General features: G+C 42.0%; 1 protein-coding gene across 2 annotated transcripts in view; it reads left to right on the forward strand.

Moving 5' to 3' along the window:
- The window catches only part of LOC147637383 (cullin-1-like), a 72,077-nt gene extending 61,737 nt beyond the window's left edge, over positions 1-10,340 (forward strand). For both annotated transcript variants that reach the window (XM_086799168.1, XM_086799169.1), the window contains exons 11-19: positions 8,063-8,149; positions 8,226-8,375; positions 8,460-8,515; positions 8,608-8,728; positions 8,823-8,984; positions 9,069-9,212; positions 9,296-9,514; positions 9,600-9,767; positions 9,849-10,340. In XM_086799168.1, the coding sequence (XP_086655294.1) occupies positions 8,063-8,149; positions 8,226-8,375; positions 8,460-8,515; positions 8,608-8,728; positions 8,823-8,984; positions 9,069-9,212; positions 9,296-9,514; positions 9,600-9,767; positions 9,849-9,950 (1,209 nt within the window). In that variant the 3' untranslated portion in view covers positions 9,951-10,340. The remainder of the gene's footprint in view (positions 1-8,062; positions 8,150-8,225; positions 8,376-8,459; positions 8,516-8,607; positions 8,729-8,822; positions 8,985-9,068; positions 9,213-9,295; positions 9,515-9,599; positions 9,768-9,848) is intronic.
- Positions 10,341-21,669: the final 11,329 nt, after the last annotated feature.

Consider the following 21,669-nt stretch of genomic DNA (forward strand, 5'->3'; position numbering starts at 1 on the left):
TCCTGTGTGCCCTTCAGGTATCTCATGACACCTTTCACTGCTTCCCAATGCTTCTTGCCAGGATTGGCCATGTATCTAGAAACCACTCCCACTGCAAATGCAATGTCCGGCCTAGTAGCAACCATGGCATACATGAGACTGCCACAAGCTGAAGCATACGGAATCTTGGCCATATCAGACCTGTCTCTATCCGACTGTGGGCTGTCCATAGCACTGAGTTTCACATATGGAGGCAAAGGAGTACTAGTTTTCTTCCCCCCGTCCATATTGAACCTCTGCAAGACTTTGCCAATGTATTCCTTCTGAGACAAATACAACACATGCTGATTTCTGTCCCGAAGTATCCGCATACCCAAAATGTGATTTGCATCACCCAAATCCTTCATATCAAAGGTTTGATGCAGCCTCTGCTTCAAGGCATCCATCTCTTTACGAGATTTCCCGGCAATCAACATATCATCAACATACAAAATGAGAATCAAGAGACTGCCATCCAAAGCTTTCTTGGTGTACAAGCAGTGATCTATGTCACTTCTCCTGAATTTCTGAGATTTCATGAATGTATCAAATTTATGATACCATTCCCTTGGTGCCTGTTTAAGCCCATAAAGACTCTTTTTCAGCTTGCATACAAGCTTCTCCTTTCCACTTACTGCATAACCCTCTGGCTGTTGCATATATATCTCCTCATGGAGATCACCGTGAAGAAAAGCAGTCTTCACATCCATCTGAATCAAGTCCAGATCATCATGCGCAACCAAAGCCAACATAGCTCTAAGTGTGGTCATTTTGACCACTGGAGAGAAGATCTCATCAAAGTCCACACCATATTCCTGCTTAAAGCCCTTAGCCACTAACCTGGCTTTGTATCTTGGCTTTGCATCTGATGCAACTTTGAGCCTGTATACCCACTTGCATGGCAAAACCTTCTTGCCTGCAGGCAAAGGCACCAACTTCCAAGTTCCATTTTTATGCAGAGAATCCATCTCTGACTTCATGGCACGCTCCCATAGAGCTTTGTCTGCCCTCTGTAAAGCCTCCTTGTAACATGAGGGCTCCCCACAGTGAGTGAGCATCAAGTAGTCAACCCTTGGAACAAACCTGTCAGGGGCTCTGGAGGGTCTTGTGGACCTCCGTACCCAATGACCATCATTTGCAGGTTGCTGTCCAGCCTGCATATCACCTATTGGTGGCTCCTGTTCCATGCCATAAGGCTGAAATATAATGCCCGGTATCTCCTCTAACTGTGGTATATCCATAGGGATATCTTCTGCCATCTCTGGCTGTCCATTTGGACCATTTTCAGCACCATTTAAGGGCTGGTTTTCTTGCTGTAATGGCTGATTTACAGCCCTTTGTTGTTGTCCATGATGTCCATCATCATCAAAGATGACTCTGCCAGGGTCCTGTTGCCTTGCAGGCTCTTTATACATGCATGTTTCATCAAAAATGACATCATTGCTGCGTATGATCTTTCTATTCATGGGATCCCAAAGTCTATACCCCATTTCACCTCTGTCACCATATCCTAGGAATATGCATTTATGAGACTTAGGATCAAGTTTGGTGCGCATTTCCCTGCGTATGTGCACGTACGCAACGCAACCAAACACTCTCAAGTGCTTGTATGACGGAGGCTTCCCTGTCCATACTTCTTCTGGCACTTTCCCACCAAGCCTCGTGTTAGGTGACCTGTTTATAAGGTGAACGGCTGTCATAACAGCTTCAGCCCAAAAACCATGAGGTAATGCAGCATGTGACAACATAGAACGGACCTTCTCCTGAATGGTCCTGTTCATCCTCTCTGCTGTCCCGTTTTGTGGAGGATCATAAGGAGCAGAGAGCTCCCTCTTGATGCCTTTAGCATCACAAAAGTCCTGAAACTGTTTGGACATGTACTCTCCACCATTGTCGGAACGCAAAGCCTTCAGTGTTTTGCCAGTTTGATTCTCAACAAGAGCAACAAACTTCTGAAACACTGAGAATGTATCACTCTTCAAACGAAGAGGATAAACCCACACCTTGCGTGTGGCATCATCTATAAAAGACACAAAATATTTTGCCCCTCCCAAAGAAAGCTGAGGCATCTCACATACATCTGTATGCACAAGCTCTAACTGAGCATCTTTCTGTCCAAGAGCTTTCTTGTGAGGGCACTATAGTTGCCTACCATATATACAATGCTCACAAAATTGAAAACTTGAAAACTTTAGAGAAGGCAAGTAACCCAAACGAGACAATTTCTCCTTTTCTTGACACTCATGTGTCCCAACCGGCTATGCCACATAGAGATTTCCGGCAGCTCGGTTGCATTTACATTAGCATGGTGACAAACACCTGCATGCATGAAATAAAGAGTGTCCACCTTAGAGCCTCTGGCAACAACCAGTGAGCCCTTACTAATTTTCCACTTTCCACTACCAAATGTGGTAACATAATTAGCATCATCAAGCTGTCCAGTAGAAAGCAGATTCTTTTTGATCTCAGGCACATGCCTGACATCATGGAGCATAAGCTGTGAGCCATCTGAAAATACAAGCCTCACATCACCTCTGCCAAGAATTTTGCATGCATGGTTATCACCCAAATAAACCACTCCTTCATTGCCAGCAGTGTACCTGACAAACAAGTCTCTGCAACCTGTGACATGAAAGGAGGCACCTGAATCAATGATCCATGAGTGCATACCATGACCACCTGTAAGAAGTGAATGGGCATCAAGTGAAGACGTAAAGAGGACCTCATCCTCACTGCCACCTGCATGTGACACATTGATTTCTTCAATCTTGACTCCACTTTTGCCCTTTGGCTTTACATCTTTGGCTTCATCTTTCTCTTTGTCTTTGCCTTTTCCCTTTTCCTTTTGATCATTTTTCCATTTGTAGCATTGTTTTTTAATGTGTCCCTTCTTGCCACAATAATGGCATTCCAAATCCTTTTTGGAGCGAGACTTGCTCCTTCCCCTTTCTTGGCCTTTTCCCCTTTGCTGGGATCTCCCACGTGCATTCATTGCATTGGACTTTCCAACAGAGTTGTTTTTCCTGTTCATCTCTTCTTGAAGAAGAGCACCCTCAACATCTGCATATGACAGCATAGCATGCGAATTGCTAGTGGCTGTCCTGAATGTGTCCCAACTCTCTGGCAAAGTGCATAACAGAAAAGTGGCTTTGAACTCATCGTCCATTGCTAGCTTTTGATTGATAACTTGGCTTACAATACCATTAAACTCATTTAGATGGGCTGTCATAGACGCCCCTTCCTTCATCTGAAGACCTATGAGTTTCTTCAACCAATACACTTTGCTTGAGGCACTTTGTTGGGCATACAAGTCCTGCAATCTCTGCCACATTCTCCAAGCTGTCTTCTCTTCACGAATGCTGAAAAGTAATGAGTCTGACACAGACAACATGATAGTAGATCTTGCCAGCTCATCCATATCTTCCCACTCTTCAGCAGTAAGAGAAGCGGGCATTACACTCCTTTCTTTGATAGGCTTGTGCTGGTTTTTCTGGAGCAACACATTGTAGCACTGGGTTTGCCAAATATCATAATTATGCGAGCCTTCAAGCTTCTTGATGTGAAGCAATGAAGAGCTCTCACCTGTGGTTGCCATAGCAAAATGCAACCTGTCAATGCCTGACTCCCTGCAAAAAATGTGCAAACACTGCACCAAAAGCACACAAAGTGCTCACAGTTTTTCTCCCAAAGTTTATCTCCCACTGCGGAAGCAAGAATGCAACTTTTCTCCCACTTTATGTGATGAAAACACCAAAATCTGGTTGCTGCAGATTTTGGACAGCACCTTAAATGTGCTCTGTTGCCCTTCCAAAGTACTGTACAGCAGTACCAAGCGCTCACCAATGATGTACCAAACCTGTACCGGCAAGTACAGCAGCTGAAATTGAACCTTTTGGTCACTCAAAACAGTGTACAGCCATGCCAAAACATGCACAAAGCTGTGCCAAATCTGTACCAACAGGTACGATAGCAATAAATGCTCTCCTGGCTGTCCAAATGAGTGAAAATCAGACTTTTACAGTCCCGAACACTGCATAAAACAGTCCCGAACAGAAATTGGGCAAAAGCCCCTTGACTGCAAGCTGATTTTTGAGGATTCAAGGCATAAATGGCTTGCGTGCTGCTTTGCCAAGCTCAACAAGCATACAAACTTGAAAAGCCCCTTGATTTAAGATCAATTTCTGATCATACATGGTACATTGACGCACATGAAGGCATCCAGAGTGTTCACGATGCTTCCCCCTGGCCACATATACATCCAATACATGAAAGCCCCTTGATTTACAGGCACATTGAGTTCTTGTAAGGCATCAGCACATTATCCACAGCATCAAACGCGATTGCCTGCATGCAAATCAACCAAATCGGCACAAAAGCCCCTTGATTTGCACTGCAATTTGCTGCAATTTTGCCCAAATGTGCAATTTTTCACATCATACAGCATGTATGAGTGCTTAATTGCACAATTACAGCAAAAGCCCCAAATTTCGACATTCAATTTCCTGCAAATTGATCCTGATTTGACCAATTTCCTGCAAATTGATCCTGATTGTGACCAATGTCACCCAATTTTGCCAATTTTGCTCAAAAATTGAGCAATTCGGCGCGTGTATCTGCTCAATTAATGATTGCACCTGCTCAATTGCAAATCCCAAAAAAAAATTGAGGCAAATACCTTGTAATTTCTGATTTTTTCTTCAATTTGCAGGCTGTTGCAGGAAAAGAGTGCAGAAAGGGGGACTCCTCAGGCGCTGCTGTATAGATGATGCTGCTGCTGATGCTCCATGCACCTTCACATCGCAACCCATACAGAGGTAGGCCGCATCGGCCCTGCAGAAAACCAGGGCGCTGGAGGCCTGGCACACATCGCAAGACCTCGGCATGCTAATCGGCGGTTTACAGATCTAATCTACCTTAGCACACAGAGTGCAGACGAGTGGGTTGGTACAAGGCGGGACAAGCTGCCATGAAAGGGTTTGGATGTGTGAGGTCTGCGAGCAGGCTACGGCGGTAGTAACCTGCAAAGCCGATGCCGCTTCTCTATGCTTCGCCTGTGACGCAGACATACACTGTGCTAACCCTCTGGCCAGCAGACATGAAAGAGTCCCTGTCCTGCCCTTCTATGAGTCCCCTGGCCTTCGCCCCCTCCACTTGCTACGCGCTTGTATTCGATGGAAGTCTTCGCTTAGCGCCTTGTACACGTCGACGGGCTCCCTTCGCTTATGTTTCGCCTAGCGCCAGCCGACGCCCAACGCTAGGCCTTCGCTTGCGTTTCGATTGCCACACTCGCCTGGCTGTTGCCGACTCATCCAGCTACGCTCCTGTGTTCACTTGCCTAGCGCTTCTTTGCTCCACGCTTCGACTTCTTGGCTTATCCGCATGCGTGTGATTCAACGCCCGCCACCAAGATAGAACTCCACGCTTCACCAGCTCCACGCTGTTCGCCTGGGTTCCCTGTTGTGTCTTGTGCTGCAAGGAGCAGGGCGACCAGGAATCAACAGGGCGACCAGGAATCAAAAGGGGGGGGGCGGCCAGCAGAGCAGAAGAGGGAGGAGAACATGGTGACCACAGCTCTGATACCAGTTGATGGGAGAATGAGAATTAGGGTTAGAGTTCATTCATGGGAGACATACACAGAGAAGCAAGGGAGAGAGAGAGTGAGAGAGTTGTGGGGATAAGTCAACTCATGAGGCATGAGTGTGTGACTCCCCTATCACACATGTATATTGCACTAGTACACATAGTGCACTTAGTACATTAAAAGTACTAAGTGTACTATGTACTATAACTTATGGGCTTGTACACACTATAAGGGTGGGCATAACCTCTTTACCCCAACAGAAGGGCTTTGGATGTCCAAAAGATCAAGAATGTACAAACTTTGGAAATGGAGGATTATCCAGCACAGAGGACTTAGTATTCGTAGCATGGTCCATGCACTCGAGATAGTTTCTTAGACACAAAAATGGGTTTTAGAGCTCGAGTGTCAAGTGAAAAGTATGTACCGTGAACTTTTAGGATTTGGGGAAGATCGAGCAATGAAATAGGTTTTTACATGTATTTCTCATGTGATGGAACACAAAGAGATCATTTCCTAAATTTTAGGGAAAGTTAATGATTTTGGCAATCTTCGATGGAATTTTTGTTCGCATCATTACCTCCGGAATTCGACAGGGATCGAGTATTGCTAAAGGGCCGATGTGAAATTAGCTATCATTTGGGATATTTTTAGAGCTGAAGATTGTGGAATTTTTGGCCTTTGGATTTGGGACATGTGGCAGATAAGAGAATAAAAGTGAGACAAGTGTTCTCACACTTGTCAATTCAGCTCTACACATGGCATTGTAGGATTTTCTTGTTGATTTGAAAATGAGAGAGTTATCTTTTGGGCGAGTTTGAGCTTCAAGCAGGTTTTTGGAGGCTGAAAACTTTGATTTTTCAACATTTCTGTTCATTTCTAAGCCCACCATAGCCATACCCAGCTTGGGGAAGATGATTTTCACTACTCTACACCATCTTGCCCGGATAGCTGTTTTTCAACAAAACAGTCCTAAAGCTTGTTGGAATTTTTGGTTTTATGTAATATACATGTTGTTATACTAGTTTATGCACTCATGGATTAGCCACATAGACTGGTTTACAGGTTTTGGCGCTCATGGATGCGACATACATGCTGTTATCCAGGTTTATGAGCTCATGGATGAGCCACATGGGTTGGTTTACAGGTTTACGAGTTCATGGATGAGCCACATGGACTAGTTTACAGGTTTATGTGCTCGTGGAAGAGCCATATGGGTTGTCATACAAGTTTATGCGTGTATGGAAGAGCGATGTGGGCTGTTATACATGTTTGTGTGCCTATGGAAGGACATGTTGGATAGCCATATTGGATGAAGGACATGCTTATGATTGTATATGGATAATCCGGTATCTCCCATCAGGAGAGTAAGGCCCTCAAAGCTTGTACATGTTATATTTTTCCTTGGATAATGAGATACTCCAAGGGGGAGGTTGGCCCATTCCGGCCTCTATGTGGTGTCAGTTGTGCAACTTTTATTTTCAGCTCTGTGGATTGTTTAATGGCTGTGATTAAATGCCAAAGTGTTTAATTGTGCTCATGGTCAAAGTGATGCAGAGCCACTCTCACGCTTCTCGGGCGAGTTATAGTATGATATGATGTACAGGCTGCCAGGACACCTTTTAGAGGCATTTCAAGTATCTTGGGCAATCTTGGTCCATGCCTAGATATGCAGGAATGTGTCTTAGTGACTTATCATTAATAATAAGGTGATTAAACCTTTGAAATGGGGCATGGTGGTAAAGGCCCACGACCAGCTTCAAGGGCAGGTCGGCCATCCCTACACCACTAAGCTGCTTGACCAGCCCCCCAGGAAGGTATATAAAGTGCGCTTAGGCCATGCACAGCCCTCTCTTTCATATGCTTGGAAGTTGGAAGTGGAGCCCTCTGGCAGGTATGAATGAGTACATCATCATTATGACCTACATATTTCTCCATGTGCTTTGTAAAGATTAATGACCTTGGGGTGTGTTAAGCCAATGAGAACAACACGGGGCTGAATTCTACCCAAACAGAAGACTCACCTGAAATCCTGCTGGATATCCAGCTATACAGATTGGCCTCTGCTGATGTGCATTTTCCCTCTCATGGACTAGCATTGGCCTTCAAACAGGTCTTCAAGCCCACGCACGGATTTACATGCACAGATGTATTTTCAGGACGTCAACCTTGCTTCCATTTTCCTTCTTGCGGGCTGCTTAACAGTGGATTGAACTTGTAAGATCCTTGCTAAACTTGTTAATTGTCATTTATCTTGTAGAGGCCTCAATATTTTTGTGCCATTATGGAGCAAAACTGGAAGTACTTATGTGGTTGCCAAGAGCATTGTGCTTATACAATGAAATTTTCGTCTGTTTTCGTCTGTCTTGAACCACAATTGCACCAAGGAGTACTGCTAGCCTTTTTTTAGATTGAGGAGCAGCTTTGCTGTCACCTTACAAACAGATTGATGCTACATGGTTGCAGGCCTTTGTTCGCAATGTAATTGAGTTACATGACAAGTATTTGCAGTACGTGAGTGAATGCTTTGTACATCACTCCCTTTTTCACAAGGTAGTGGTACTCTAGTTCTACTCTAGTTCTACAAATGGATTTTTCTATATTCTAACATGTGCAGAATCTTTTGCAGGCTTTGAAAGAAGCTTTTGAAGTATTCTGTAACAAAGGTGTTGCAGGCAGCAGTAGTGCAGAGCTTTTGGCAACTTTTTGTGACAATTTACTAAAGAAAGGTGGAAGTGAAAAACTAAGTGATGAGGCTATTGAAGAGACACTCGAAAAGGTTTGGTGGTTATTTTGTAACAAAAAAACTACACCGATAATTGATAATGTGGGGAATGTAAGATGCTACATCCTTGTGTTGCAGGTTGTTAAACTTCTTGCCTATATCAGTGATAAGGACCTGTTTGCAGAGTTCTACAGGTGAGGTAGCTGTCCCTGGATGGAGATTTTCCCACTTGCTGATAAAGATGCAACACCTTTTCATCACTCTCGTGTCTCTTTTTTCTTCACAGGAAAAAACTGGCTCGTAGGCTTTTGTTTGATAAGAGTGCAAATGATGATCATGAGCGGAGTATCCTGACAAAACTAAAACAGCAATGTGGAGGCCAGTTCACCTCTAAAATGGAGGGCATGGTTTGTAACTAGTACACTATGACTGATGGTTTTCAGAACATGGTTTACAAGTGTACAGTTTGAACTTCGTAAAGTATTCTCTTCCCCCTTGCAGGTCACTGATTTGACTCTGGCTAGAGAAAATCAGACTTCATTTGAGAATTACCTGTCTGAGAATTCTCAGTCACATCCTGGCATTGATTTAACTGTTACTGTCTTAACAACTGGATTTTGGCCTAGCTACAAATCCTCAGATCTGGCACTGCCTGCAGAGATGGTATACATGTAGCTTTTGTTACTGTTTTGACTGAGCTTTAAGGGGAGAGATTTTTTGGTTTACCCAGTAAAATCTATATTGCAGGTTAAATGTGTGGAAACATTCAAAGAATTTTACCAGACCAAAACAAAGCATCGTAAACTGACGTGGATTTACTCATTGGGAACATGTAACATTGTTGGAAAGTTTGAGCCCAAGACCATTGAGCTCATAGTTACCACATACCAGGTAAGTTATTCATTGGATATAGGACAGCTTAAGAGACCACCACAATTTTTGTTGCGCTTGGAATTCACGTCTGCTTCCCGCAGGCTGCAGTATTGCTTCTATTTAATTCAGCTGATAGGCTCAGCTATTCAGAAATCAAGAGTGAGTTAAACCTTACGGATGAGGATGTTGCAAGGTTACTTCATTCATTATCTTGTGCCAAGTACAAAATTCTCAGCAAGGATCCTAACACCAAATCAGTGGGGCCAAACGATTTCTTTGAGTTTAATGCTAAATTTACCGACAAGATGAGGCGGATCAAGGTCTCTCTCTCTCTCTCTCTCTCTCTCTCTCTCATTCTCTCATTTACATTTATCAGATATGTAACCACCTTTTCTTTTACTCAAGATTCCACTTCCTCCTATGGATGAGAAGAAGAAAGTCATTGAAGATGTAGACAAAGACAGGCGTTACGCTATTGATGCCTCTATTGTGCGAATCATGAAGAGCCGCAAAGTTTTACCACATCCGCAGTTGGTCCTTGAGTGTGTTGAACAACTAGGACGCATGTTTAAGGTATGAAAGCTGATTTTAACGTCATGTTTGTGTATCACTTGTGATGCTTTGAGACCTGACATTAGAAGTTTTATGCCATAGCCTGATTTCAAAATTATCAAAAAGCGAATTGAAGACCTGATTGCACGAGAGTACTTGGAGCGGGACAAAGAGAACCCCAATGTGTTCAGATACTTGGCATAAATCTAAATTGCAAGCTCATAATTCAGAACAGTTTATCGACCCTGATGGGAATGTAAAAGATCTTGTTGCAGATGGTGGAAATTCGGGTGCAACGAAGCTCTTTTGTTGTAAGTAATCTATTTTTCCCCTGGTGGTGTGGTGCAAAAATGAGATCATTGCTGGATGCAATGTAACTGTAGCCTATGGGGGCCATATAAATTTTTGCGGACAGTGACTTTCCTTCTATAAAAGGTAACAAATTATGGGTACAAACTCTCGTTGGTTTTTTATAAAATCATCAGTAAGTTGATGGGTTTGTTCTTACAGAGGCGCTTGAGCACATGGCTTTCCGCACATGTAAACACTCCCTTTTTTTTTTGCTAATACACTCATGGTTCTTGTATGACAAAAGTCTGGGTATCTCTGTTCTTGTGATGTGAGTTTGAGTTTCTAACTGACACAATGCAGATAAAGTTTTGAGCATATGCTTAGGATTGAGAGTTTCCAAGTTATGAAGTTCCTGAGCTTCCAGTGGCACATGGATTGTTCTTAATACTGTTTGGAGCATGACACAATTGTCGGACAATTACCTGTATTTATGGTATTGCCTTCCTATTAGCTAGAAATGGAATTGCTGCCACCACCCTGTTGAACCGGATTATTGAGTTGCACGTTCTTCAGGTTTATGTTTTTCCAATAAAGATGCTCTATATGGACCGTTTTAAATGGGTGAGGTTCATTTTGAGATCAAGTGCACGTTCTTCAGGTTTATGTTTTTCCAATAAAGATGCTATATGGACTGGTTTACATGAGTGAGGTTCATTTGGAGATCAAGGTGTTTGCCGTGAGTGTTTTCATAGGGGTAAGAGTAAAATATTTCATCTGCTTGAAAAACTGAATGTTAGTGGGAAAGATTGGTTTATTGCCTAATAAGCTTTGATTGAAGGAAAGAAAAGAAGATGAGAGAGAGAGAGAGAGAGAGAGAGAGGTTTTAATTTCCACCAGAGACTACCTTACAACTAATAAGTTTTTCCAATTATGATAGTTTTTAATGGTTCTTACAAGAAAATTCTTCTTATAGATCAGAAGTAATGACAATCATTGGTAATCAAACTTTCCATATGTTGATGTCTAGAATATGACATGAGATCCAGATTTGCAACTGAGGTAGGTTTATTCTAATGGACAAAAACACTTTAATCTTATAAAGGCAATCATCATATTAAAAACGTGACCTGGCTCAATCAAACTTGCCGCTGCCTCCTTGGTTGTGGCCTCGCGTTAGCACCCAGCTCCTTGCGTGGAGTTGAGTCGAATATACCCACTCCTATTATGGAAAGTGATGGCATGTAATTGAAGTATCCACTTCCCCACCAACAAAAAAAAGCACTTGCCATTGAGGTATGATCTCTCTCTCTAACCATTGAATGTCTTGTTAGGGTTTTTACCACATGCTCTTCCCCATTCCCTTGTTGGATGCAACCCTCTACCTAAACCTTGGGAATGCTCGTGGAAATTCTTCATCATGTAAAATGAAACTCATACATCTTTACAACGCTCTTGTGCTTGAACCAGGCAGCTATAGCAATATAGTTGTGCACAAAGTGACTAAAATTAGAGCTTAATTAAGTAAATTTCATTTTATTAATCAAATATTCTACAAATTAAAGCATTGAAGCATTGCCATACTTAACTTATTGCAAGTACTTTTCACATGAAGTTTCTATATTCTTCTGGACAAGCTATGAAATAACTGCATTTTTCAAATGCTTAGATTTTCACACATTAATATAACCCTTGCAATCTCTTATATGACCCTTCTATACTTTCTTGTATCCTCCTTTGGGTGTTGAATATAGTGTGATGAGTCCTCAACATTGTGTAAATCTTCTGGATAGCTTAAGAAATCACACATGATGCTAGTGTGCATTTGATATGACAACCGTGTAGGTTACTTCAGTCTTGTCTTGTGTGCCCTATGCTACCCAAGAAAGAGTTCAAAAGTGCTCAAGTTTGGTATGGCACTTAAGCATTGTGTGTGTGTGTGTGTGTGTGTGTAATGGGCATGCGTCCCAAGAGATCTTTCTTAAGTATTCACTTGATGAAACTATACCATGAAAAGTAGCATGGATTAAAGAACAACCTTGTGTGTGTGTGTGTATGTGGGTTCTACACCATTGATGGGCCACAACCCTCCTCCTCTTCCCCCTTTGGGCAATTCGTGATTTCTCACCAAAGTTTCAAGAAAACAGATTCAACGAAAGCAAAAAGCTTAATGATGTACATAATGATATCCATCTTGCCATTGGGATCACGTCTAGGATTGGACCAAACTAGCATGTGATTATGGGTACTGAGACCAATTTGCATACAACTCTCAAGGCAGGCATCGATGGAAACTAATCAACGCACACCTGAATCAACCCGTGATTATGGCATTGCAATCTACGGAGTGAGCCAACTAAACACAACCGTGAGGGGAGGAACAGAGGAACACCTAGAAATAAGAGTTGCCACCACGGTCGTTGAGGCCTTAGATTCACAAGCTAGCTCTGTAAATAGCACCATAAACTTCATGAAAAGGGCACTGAATTGCCATATCATTGGGCGAAGCTCTAGTGAAGGAGAGGGAAGAGCAAGAACCTCAATGTTTGCTCCCTCAAAAAGTGGTCAAACCATGTCCGACGTCACAATATTTCAAACATTTAATGTTGATCATGAGCTAGGTTTACCATGGATATAATAAACAGTCTAATAACCATAATTATGGCAATTGGGACATGTCTCCTTTGCTGTACCATTAGGGACAAGTGTTCCTAAAAAAGCACACACAATGCAAGCAAGAGGCCCACTTTCCAAAGAAGCTCATTATAGAAGTGTTTTCACCATGAAACTAAGTTCTAGTTCTTCTCTATTCTATCAAGGAACAAGGAACGCCAAGTTGGCATATAGGACAAGTGCCATTGGAAAAACGACACAGCCCAACCCCATGGGAAACATATCCTAAATCTTGAAATCAAGGGTTTTATGCAACCACTCTCTTATGTTCCATCACCACGTGAATATGTAGAAGAAATTCTTAGGATATCGTTTGAAATGAAAAGGGGAGTTGCCACAGACATAGCACCTAGAGGCTTAGAGTTAGGCAAATCAAAGTTGATCTACATCTCAAGGATGATGACCAAATTTGAGATCCCATTTACTATCTAGAGAAGTTCACTCGAGACGATGGGAAGGAGTGATGATCCCACCAAGTTCTAATTATTTTGAATTTATGATTTAGGTCTCTAAATCCACATGAAAATGCCAGCTATGAGGTCTTGAGACACACATTCATTGTAGAATTCTCGCCCAATTGGAGCGAGATAAAGTCCCATCGCACAAAAATATAACCTTAAACAAGAGGAGGGAGAAACAATACATGATTACTATATTCTTAGAACCAAGTATCTCCACATGAGAAACCTCCATGTTAGACCAGATGAATTATCATTCGTTGATCAATTTATAATCAGGTAGGTCTAAACACTACATCTTTGATGAGTGTTTCCATCTCGCTAGGATTGCAATACACCTAGTAGACAATCTACAAGATAAGGATGTAGAAGTCGTCCATCCGAGAGAGGGGATGCGTCATCCAAAGTCTCAATGGCTAAGAGTGCCCAACTAGTACCAACTATAGGTCTAGTCAAGGACACGAGCATCGATGAGTTGGTAAAAAATCTGAAACATTTATGCTAGCAGAGCCAGCCCCAAGCAACCCCTAACCATACAAGCACAAAGTGCAGAAGGCTCTAGACCAAGACGACGACAACCGAGGAGACATCCAAAGCAATTAAGAAGTAGAAAGCTCACCCTTCAATCTCAAAGCCATCAGCTAGCTAAGGTGCAAGCCATAAAGACTATAATATTCCTTGAAAAGGCTAAAGGACCAAAACCAGAGGTCCAAAAGAAGAAAACCTCAAAGAGCATGCAGAAACGCAATACATGAATAGTTGTCAAAGATAGGGATGTCGTTACCATTATTAAAAGTGATTCGGATGATAGCTCCAAAGCTGTCTCTCTCATGGAGACAACGGTCTCCAGCTCAAACCACCTCTTTCCAAAGATAGGGAACTCATTGATTACACGAACCTTCCAAAGAAACTCAAGGAGTACCCCAACCTCGTGTTGAAGAAGGAGCGAATGAAACAAGTCCAAGCGCTTGCAAGAAAGATGTAGGTTGAACTAGAGCCAGTACTTGAGCAAGTATGAACCATTGACCTCGCCTAAGCGTATCTTAACCCTATTCTAGAATCAATCATTGAACGAGTGAGGGAACTTGAAAGCGTAACAAAAGGCCTAGTAGCTGAACCCGTTACCATTTTCAAGAAGCCATAAAAAGAGCCAATTCTAAAACCTTTGCCTTTGGAACAATCCAACTAGATTCTGCCATTGCTAGATGTAGTGGAGAAGAACTTAGTGGGAGGTCACACTTGTTTATTTACAAGTCATCATAGTCACCACAATATTTTATCCAATGTGATAGGTGATGACTTCATTTTGGCCCCATCAGAGGCACTGCCGCCTAGGGAAGGATTAGTACACATCTCCTACACATATCTCCTGTACATTGCAGGTCCAAGTCCACCTGTGAGAGACTTATCCAACTGGATGACTATAAACTTAAAAACACACACTCTTGAAATTAAAGAGGAGGAGCGCCACATTGAATGTTTTTCTTTGATACCCAAGACAAAAGGACAACCAAAAATACCCATGAACAAGCTCATACACTATTTCGAAAAGTCATAAAATGAATGCCATGTTACCTGTTGTTTAGAAAGACACGATGATCTCTTCAATCTTGGATGGTGGTTCTAGTGTTAGCATAATATCCAAGGATTAATGGGAGGCCTGGCAAAGCCCACCACTCATGGTCACAAGCCTTGTGGTTAAGCCTATGATGGGAACACAACTAAACCTTTAGGGCAGCATCCTTCAAGATACAAAGATTAAGATCTTCATGCTAAGCCTCCACCGCACATTTGTGGTGATGGATTTTCAAAAAAGAGTATCATACACCATGATCCCTTGAAGCCCTTACATGAGGGAAAATATTTTTTTTGCGAGCTTCCACATGCGAGCTTTTTTAAAAATTTGAGAGATTTTTTTGAACTCTAGATTATTGGAGGAGAGATTCTAGAAGTGCGATCTTTTTATATATATTTTTGCGTTTTTTTTTTTTTGCATCCAAGATTTACAACAAATTACTTGAATAAAGCATTAAAAAGCACGAGTTGCACATGGAGAAATATGGGGTAGCCTACTCTGCAATACCAATGTATAGAAAAATTCTAGCATTGACAACATCCTATGCTTCTTTACTTTCAAGCCAACATGCACTTAGAATGATATCTATGACCCTCACCAATGATTCATTGTAGATCCATTGTTATGTCTCAATGTATTGTCTCCATGTTTATAAAAATTTAAATGAAAGAAGAAGCATAATTTTAAAAAGAAGGCCTCAAGGAGTTCCAAAATTCTATAATTAGATTTTTTTGGGGGTGTAGAATTTGACACTTTCGACATAAAAAATGAGCTCATAAGGCCCAAAAATGATAGAATTGACTGTAAACACGCCTATGTTTCGACCATCTTTCTTTGGCTTTGATGTTAAAGAAAGGGGGGGTGCTGCCAGCCCATGGCCCATGAATGGCCCATGAGCGCTACCCTGGACCACGAGCGCCACTAGCACTGATGGTCGAGGGGCAGGTAGCACCCCCCTTTCCTGAACATCAGACATGGCAAAAAACAGTCGGAACATTTCATGTTTATAGTCGATTCTTCCATTTTTGGGCCTTTTAAGTTCATTTTTGATGTCAAAAGTGCCAAATTATACACCCAAAATAGTTTTAACTCTAGTTCATGTATTTAAGCTCCTTAGAGTTCCCTTTTTCTCTTAATATTGGTTGGCATCGAGATATTGTGTATATGGATGCATGGATGTTTCAAATTCCCCCAATGCTTGAAAAGGCTCATGATAAAAGGCTCGTAGAAAGGAATTAGATGTTGATGAGACTATGATCTAACACCCATATATATAGAAGTGAAATGTATTGGACATGTGGATTCGATCTTTATCCTCATTGTATGACCATTATATATTGTATCCCCTCAAATACTAAGTTATATTGGATAGGCAAATATAATGTACCCCCCCAAATAATATAGGTTATGTGTAAACATCTTGAGTGATGATAAATTTATTGTTGTTATGATGTTGATCTTGATGCTATAAACTTGGTGTGATGGTCTTGAGAGTTGGAGAAAACCTTGCAAAAATTGGAAAAAGCTTGCATGCTGAAGTTCATGAAAAAAAATCACACTTACATGAGAGGCATAAGGCTGGTTCACGATTGGGAAAAACCAATCACGTTTATATATGCAAAGGTAACCAGTCCTTGAAAATAAACTTGAAAACAAGGAAGACTTATCCCATGGTTTGAGGCATTCTCACCAATGACTCTCGCATAACCGCTCGGACCACGTCAATAGATATATGTAGAACTTGTAACAAGATGTTGGATGGTGAACATGAGGACCAAGAATATGAGCCCCTCCTGGAGCCTCCTAACTCCAAGGATTAGATTTATGTTTTGGTGACCATGGACACTGTTCTCTACAGAACCTTGGGACAAGGCTTGCAGTATTAGACTGTGCTAAAATCACATGTATGTTTCTTCTCGACGGATTTGAAAACAAAACTAGAGGTAGAACCCGCTCGCCTTGACATAGAGTTCCCCCAAAAACTAGAGGTAGAACCCACTCTCCTTGACATAGAGTTCCCCCAAAAAGACCACCTAGCTACATGGCCCACCTTAGGCCACCCACTTCTTGCACCTACGACTAGTAAACAATTCCCAATCCATGACCATCGGTTATTGTGAAGGTGGTTTTTTTATTGGAACTAAACCTGTGTCTTACAATCCATGATTGGGTCGTTATTAAGAAGCTAAATTTTATATTGGAACTAAACCTGCATCTTGCAACTTTTATGCGACTCCCAGAGGGACAATGAAAGAGAGCATCATCCTTGGGAAGGGATGTATTACAACCACCATTGATTGTGTAATATTCGAGCTTCCCCATGGGATGGTTATCGTACCCTTGGTAGATAAGGGCACCCCGAACCTATCAACATCCCAAGCCTCATCCTCCACTTATAAGAGCCATCACCTTAGGTAAACCTTAACACTGAACAACTCTCGCCTTGCCACATTGACCATCCCCTCAAAATATTATGGAGATCTAAAACCTCACCAGCAAAGACAAACATCACCCCCCAAACCTTAATCCAAACAACCCTTCAAGGAGGTCATGAAGAAGGAGTGAGTGTATTGAAGAGTATCCTCACTAGCCAAGGAAAGCAGGATGCCCAAGTGAAACCTGGCAAAGCCACCATTTAGCCAAAAAACTAATCATGATTGGAGATCTGCCTAATCAAGGGATTAGAAACTAATCATGATTGGAGATCTGCCCAATCAAGGGATTAGAAACTCAAGGCTTCTATGACAAAAATCTTTTTGTTTGGGTTCCCAAGAACATCGTGGACCACATCCCAACCTCTAAATACAAAGAGAGTCAGGTGGCGATCTCAAACGCTAGCTTGAGCTCAAGCCAACATTTCATTGGTTCCCAACTAGGCTGTTTTAGAAGCACAAGGCTTCTATGAAGGAACCCCTATATTTGGGTTCCAAAATCAAGAAAACTTACACCACAAGCCTTTGCAACCATGCCATCAACGAATGCCAGACCAAACATGAGAGTGAGACTAAACATCAACGCCAAACCAAACATGCCTCCGATGTCAAAAGCATAAGCATGAATGGAGTGCAGTGGGTCCCCCTCAACTCATAAGTTGACACCTCCTTCAGAGAAGTCGGAGGAGTCCATGGATGCCAAGTAGTAAGAGGAGTACCTTGCTATGTGAAGTGGCATTACCCATCCTTGTTCCCATCAAAGAAGAGCCACCCATGGTGCATACCCCAAAGAGTCTATGCACACACCTCCGTGGCAACTCTAATGCTAAAAAATATCACCATGATCCCATAACACCCATGTGTGCCATGCCGCAACATGAACTCACGAGGTGGAACTACAAAGACAAAGGTCAATCAAGCGCGCCAGCAAAGTCGACGACGGTGATGTTGTTAAGGCTTTCATCGTGGATGTTCAAGTGACACTCCTTGCTCATTGAGGTCACACGGTAAGCCGAAACCGTAAAATCCCATTGTACATATGTAACATTGCACTTTCTATTAACTGTACATACACATATACCCATGAATGATTTAAAACTTGAAACCTAACACAAAACTAAAAAGTGACAAAACATTAAAATCACGCACATGCACCCATTGTACATATGTAACATTGCACTTTCTATTAACTGTACATACACATATACCCATGAATGATTTAAAACTTGAATCCTAACACAAAACTAAAAAATGACAAAACATTAAAACCACGCACATGCACCTGCGTGCACACACACACACACACACACACACACACACACACACACACACACTTACCCATGCTTGCACATATACACTTTACACACGATAACACATGCACATAAACATGCACACACACAACCCCCTCTAAAAATTACTTGCCTTCTTTAAAGACGCCCCACGTATTAAAGCTGCCCCACGTAGGCCTTGTAAATTTCCTATCACACTAAAATTTAAAATCCCCTCCCATAGAGAAAATTTACTCACAAGAATTTTTTTGAACCGCGAAGGAGTAATTAAAAAAAAGTGGAAATCTTGTGAGATTCAGCACAACTTTTTTGCTTGATCTGTGAGTGAAGTGAAAGAGAGTCTTCAAGGATTAGTCATTATCAAAGAGATGATCCTAACCCCGAATAGGCTCCGTAAAAGGATATGCCCACCGAACCTATAACAAGTGTACACACATACACACAAAAACAAATAAAAAAGTGTTGCATGTGTAATGTGGCATCGTGGCCACATCATCCAAATAAAGGGAAAAAAATATGGTTTTATGCTATGTGGCAATGAAGGCCCACAATGCCACATGACACTGAGTGTCACATTATCAGGAAAAACTAGGGTTACATGTGCAACATGGCAACACATGCCAGAATGCCACATGGCATTGAGTGCCACATCATCACTTAAAAAATAAAAAGTAAAATATTAAAAAAATATATTAGGGTTTTGTATTCTAGGTGACAATATAGCCCATAGTGCCATACCATCACCCAAAAAAACTTGCAACAAAAATAGGATTGCGTGTGCCACGCGACAACATAGGCCCACAGAGCCATGTGACACCGAGTGCCGCACACCACCCAAAAAAATAAAAATAAAAATAGGGTTATGTGTGCTATATGTGGCAAACGAAAGCCCCCATGGGCCATAACTTTTGACTCCAAACTCCAATTGGGGTGTTCAAGCAGTCAAAAGTTATCTACAGAAAACAAGGAATCCCCATACCAGCCCCTATATAAACCCCCCCCAATCCCCCCATGGTCCACACTCTGACACCATGTGCTGTTGGTACCCGACATTCTGTGCAGAGTCCATACCTGACAGTCCGTACTCAACACTTTGTTCGAGACTACAATTGACAACCCTCTGCATCCGCTCTCCCTTTTTAGCTCCTATCTCCAACTAATCTTTGTAGATTTTGTTTTTTTTTTCATCATCTCACCCTTATGTTGAGAGAGAGAGAGAGAGAGAGAGAGAGAGAGAGAGAGAGAGAGAGAGCATAAAAACCTCCCTAAGAAGTCAATCAATTAGCGAGAAGAGCTAGCAATGCAACCTACGCCATTGGGCAACAAAAGCCCAAGAAGTTGCACATCTCTGCCCTGGGCATAAAACACTCCTCCAACCATGCTAAAATAAAGTGAGCTAGAGATGCCACCACAGAGGTCAATGCAATGCTGCATGCCATGGATTGCATTGTTTGGCAACTTGAAATTTCACCTCAAAATTGTGCAAGCTTTGTAATACTTCACTTCATTGCCATGCTCAAGCAAGCAGGCCGAGTAGCCACCAAGTGTTCAAAAAGAGGCTCAAGAAAAGCACCTGGATCCATTTGGCCATGTCTGGTAAACCACACTAGGTCGCAGCTTAAAAACGTAACCTCATTCACACCTGCCTTATTAGCCAACTTTGTTACACATTAACACTCAATTCCTTATCCTAAACCATGTGTAAGGGTCAAAGAAAGTAGACGAATATGTGTCGAAGAAAGTGGTGTATTAGAGTTTGAATTGAAAGGAGCTTTGACACTTTCACCCCATGTCCATGCACGATACTTGTAATAGCCACATGGGATCTGCATTTGATAGACACATAGGCGCTACTCTTTCAGGAAAGTGTTAAGCGTCATCGTTATAAATCGTCTAGGTATATTTCTAGATGGGGGGACGTAACATGATGGACCCACAGTATGACCAATCACCTGGACCTTCCTCAAATCAGCAGGAACCTTATGTAGTCTCTTCTTTGACCCCACCACCCACCATTGATCCACACTACCTCTCTCTCCAGTTCTCCCTCATAAGAAAGTGGTTGCCATGTAGCCTCATCCTCCAAAGGTAAATGCTTCTATTTGATGATGAACTCCTCGATGCTTCTATTCCTCAACTCTCTTGTTCTTCTTCCCACAATCCTATCCGGTTCATAAATGATCTCCTCTTCTCCATCCATAGGTGGAAGCTTTTCCACTTCATGAGTATAGAACCCACATACTTGTTGAGATTAGATACATCAAACACATTGTGGATTCTCGTAGAATGGCATGATCAATCTCTCTCTTAGGAGGCAAACTCTTTGGCACTTTTAAAATATCTCCCAACTCCTTAAAGAAGGGCTGTCATAGCTTTGTCCATGTGCTATCCACTACTTTTCATCCATTCTTGAGCAAGATGCAACACATAGATAGTGCCACGAGTCTAGAGTTCCCTCATACATTGCTTTGGGGTGATCAAAGAGAGCTTCTTTGAGAGGTTTCCAACCAATAACACTTTTTGTCCATGCTGCATGTAGAAATCCCCAAGTGATGATACAATCACATCCCAAAATCACATCAATAGGACCCATCTCCAACACTACCAAGTCACCCTTCCAAGTTTAGGAAGGAGATAAAGTCATTTCAATAGAAGGATGTGCCAAGCTAGCCTTCTCATTTTCTCCATTGGCTGCTTGGACTTGAAAGGTTATGGATAGTTAAACTCGGGCGAGCTTGAGAGAAGTAATGGATTGGAATTGATGAAGCTATGGGTGCTTTTGGAATCCACTAATTTATGAACAACTCTCCCATTGATGGATCCAACCATACAAAGGGTGTTTGGACTCTTGCGAAATAGAGCATACACCCGCTAAAATTTCTACATTTGCAGGATGCAACTTCATCCAACACATTCCCTTTGTCTCCTCCACCCAGATCGAAAGGAAACTCCCATCTTTTATGAAGGAGTGATCCTTAAGTGACTCATCATGTGCTTCTTAATTGCAATCTTTAAAGTATTCTCCATCATGAGAGTCCTTGGTATCTTCCCTCTCATCCATGGGGATCATAGTGGGCACAACCTTCTTTGACTTGCATTTGTGCTTGGGTGACCACCTTTCTTTGCATTTGAAACATAGAACTTTTCTCCTCAACTCTTTAATCTTAGGGTCATCGACTCTTTGAGTCTTATTGAAAACTTGGTGAA

Source organism: Cibotium barometz, chromosome 6, assembly GCF_041138505.1.
Source record: "Cibotium barometz isolate CiBa-2024 chromosome 6, ASM4113850v1, whole genome shotgun sequence".
Lineage (NCBI taxonomy): Eukaryota > Viridiplantae > Streptophyta > Polypodiopsida > Cyatheales > Cibotiaceae > Cibotium > Cibotium barometz.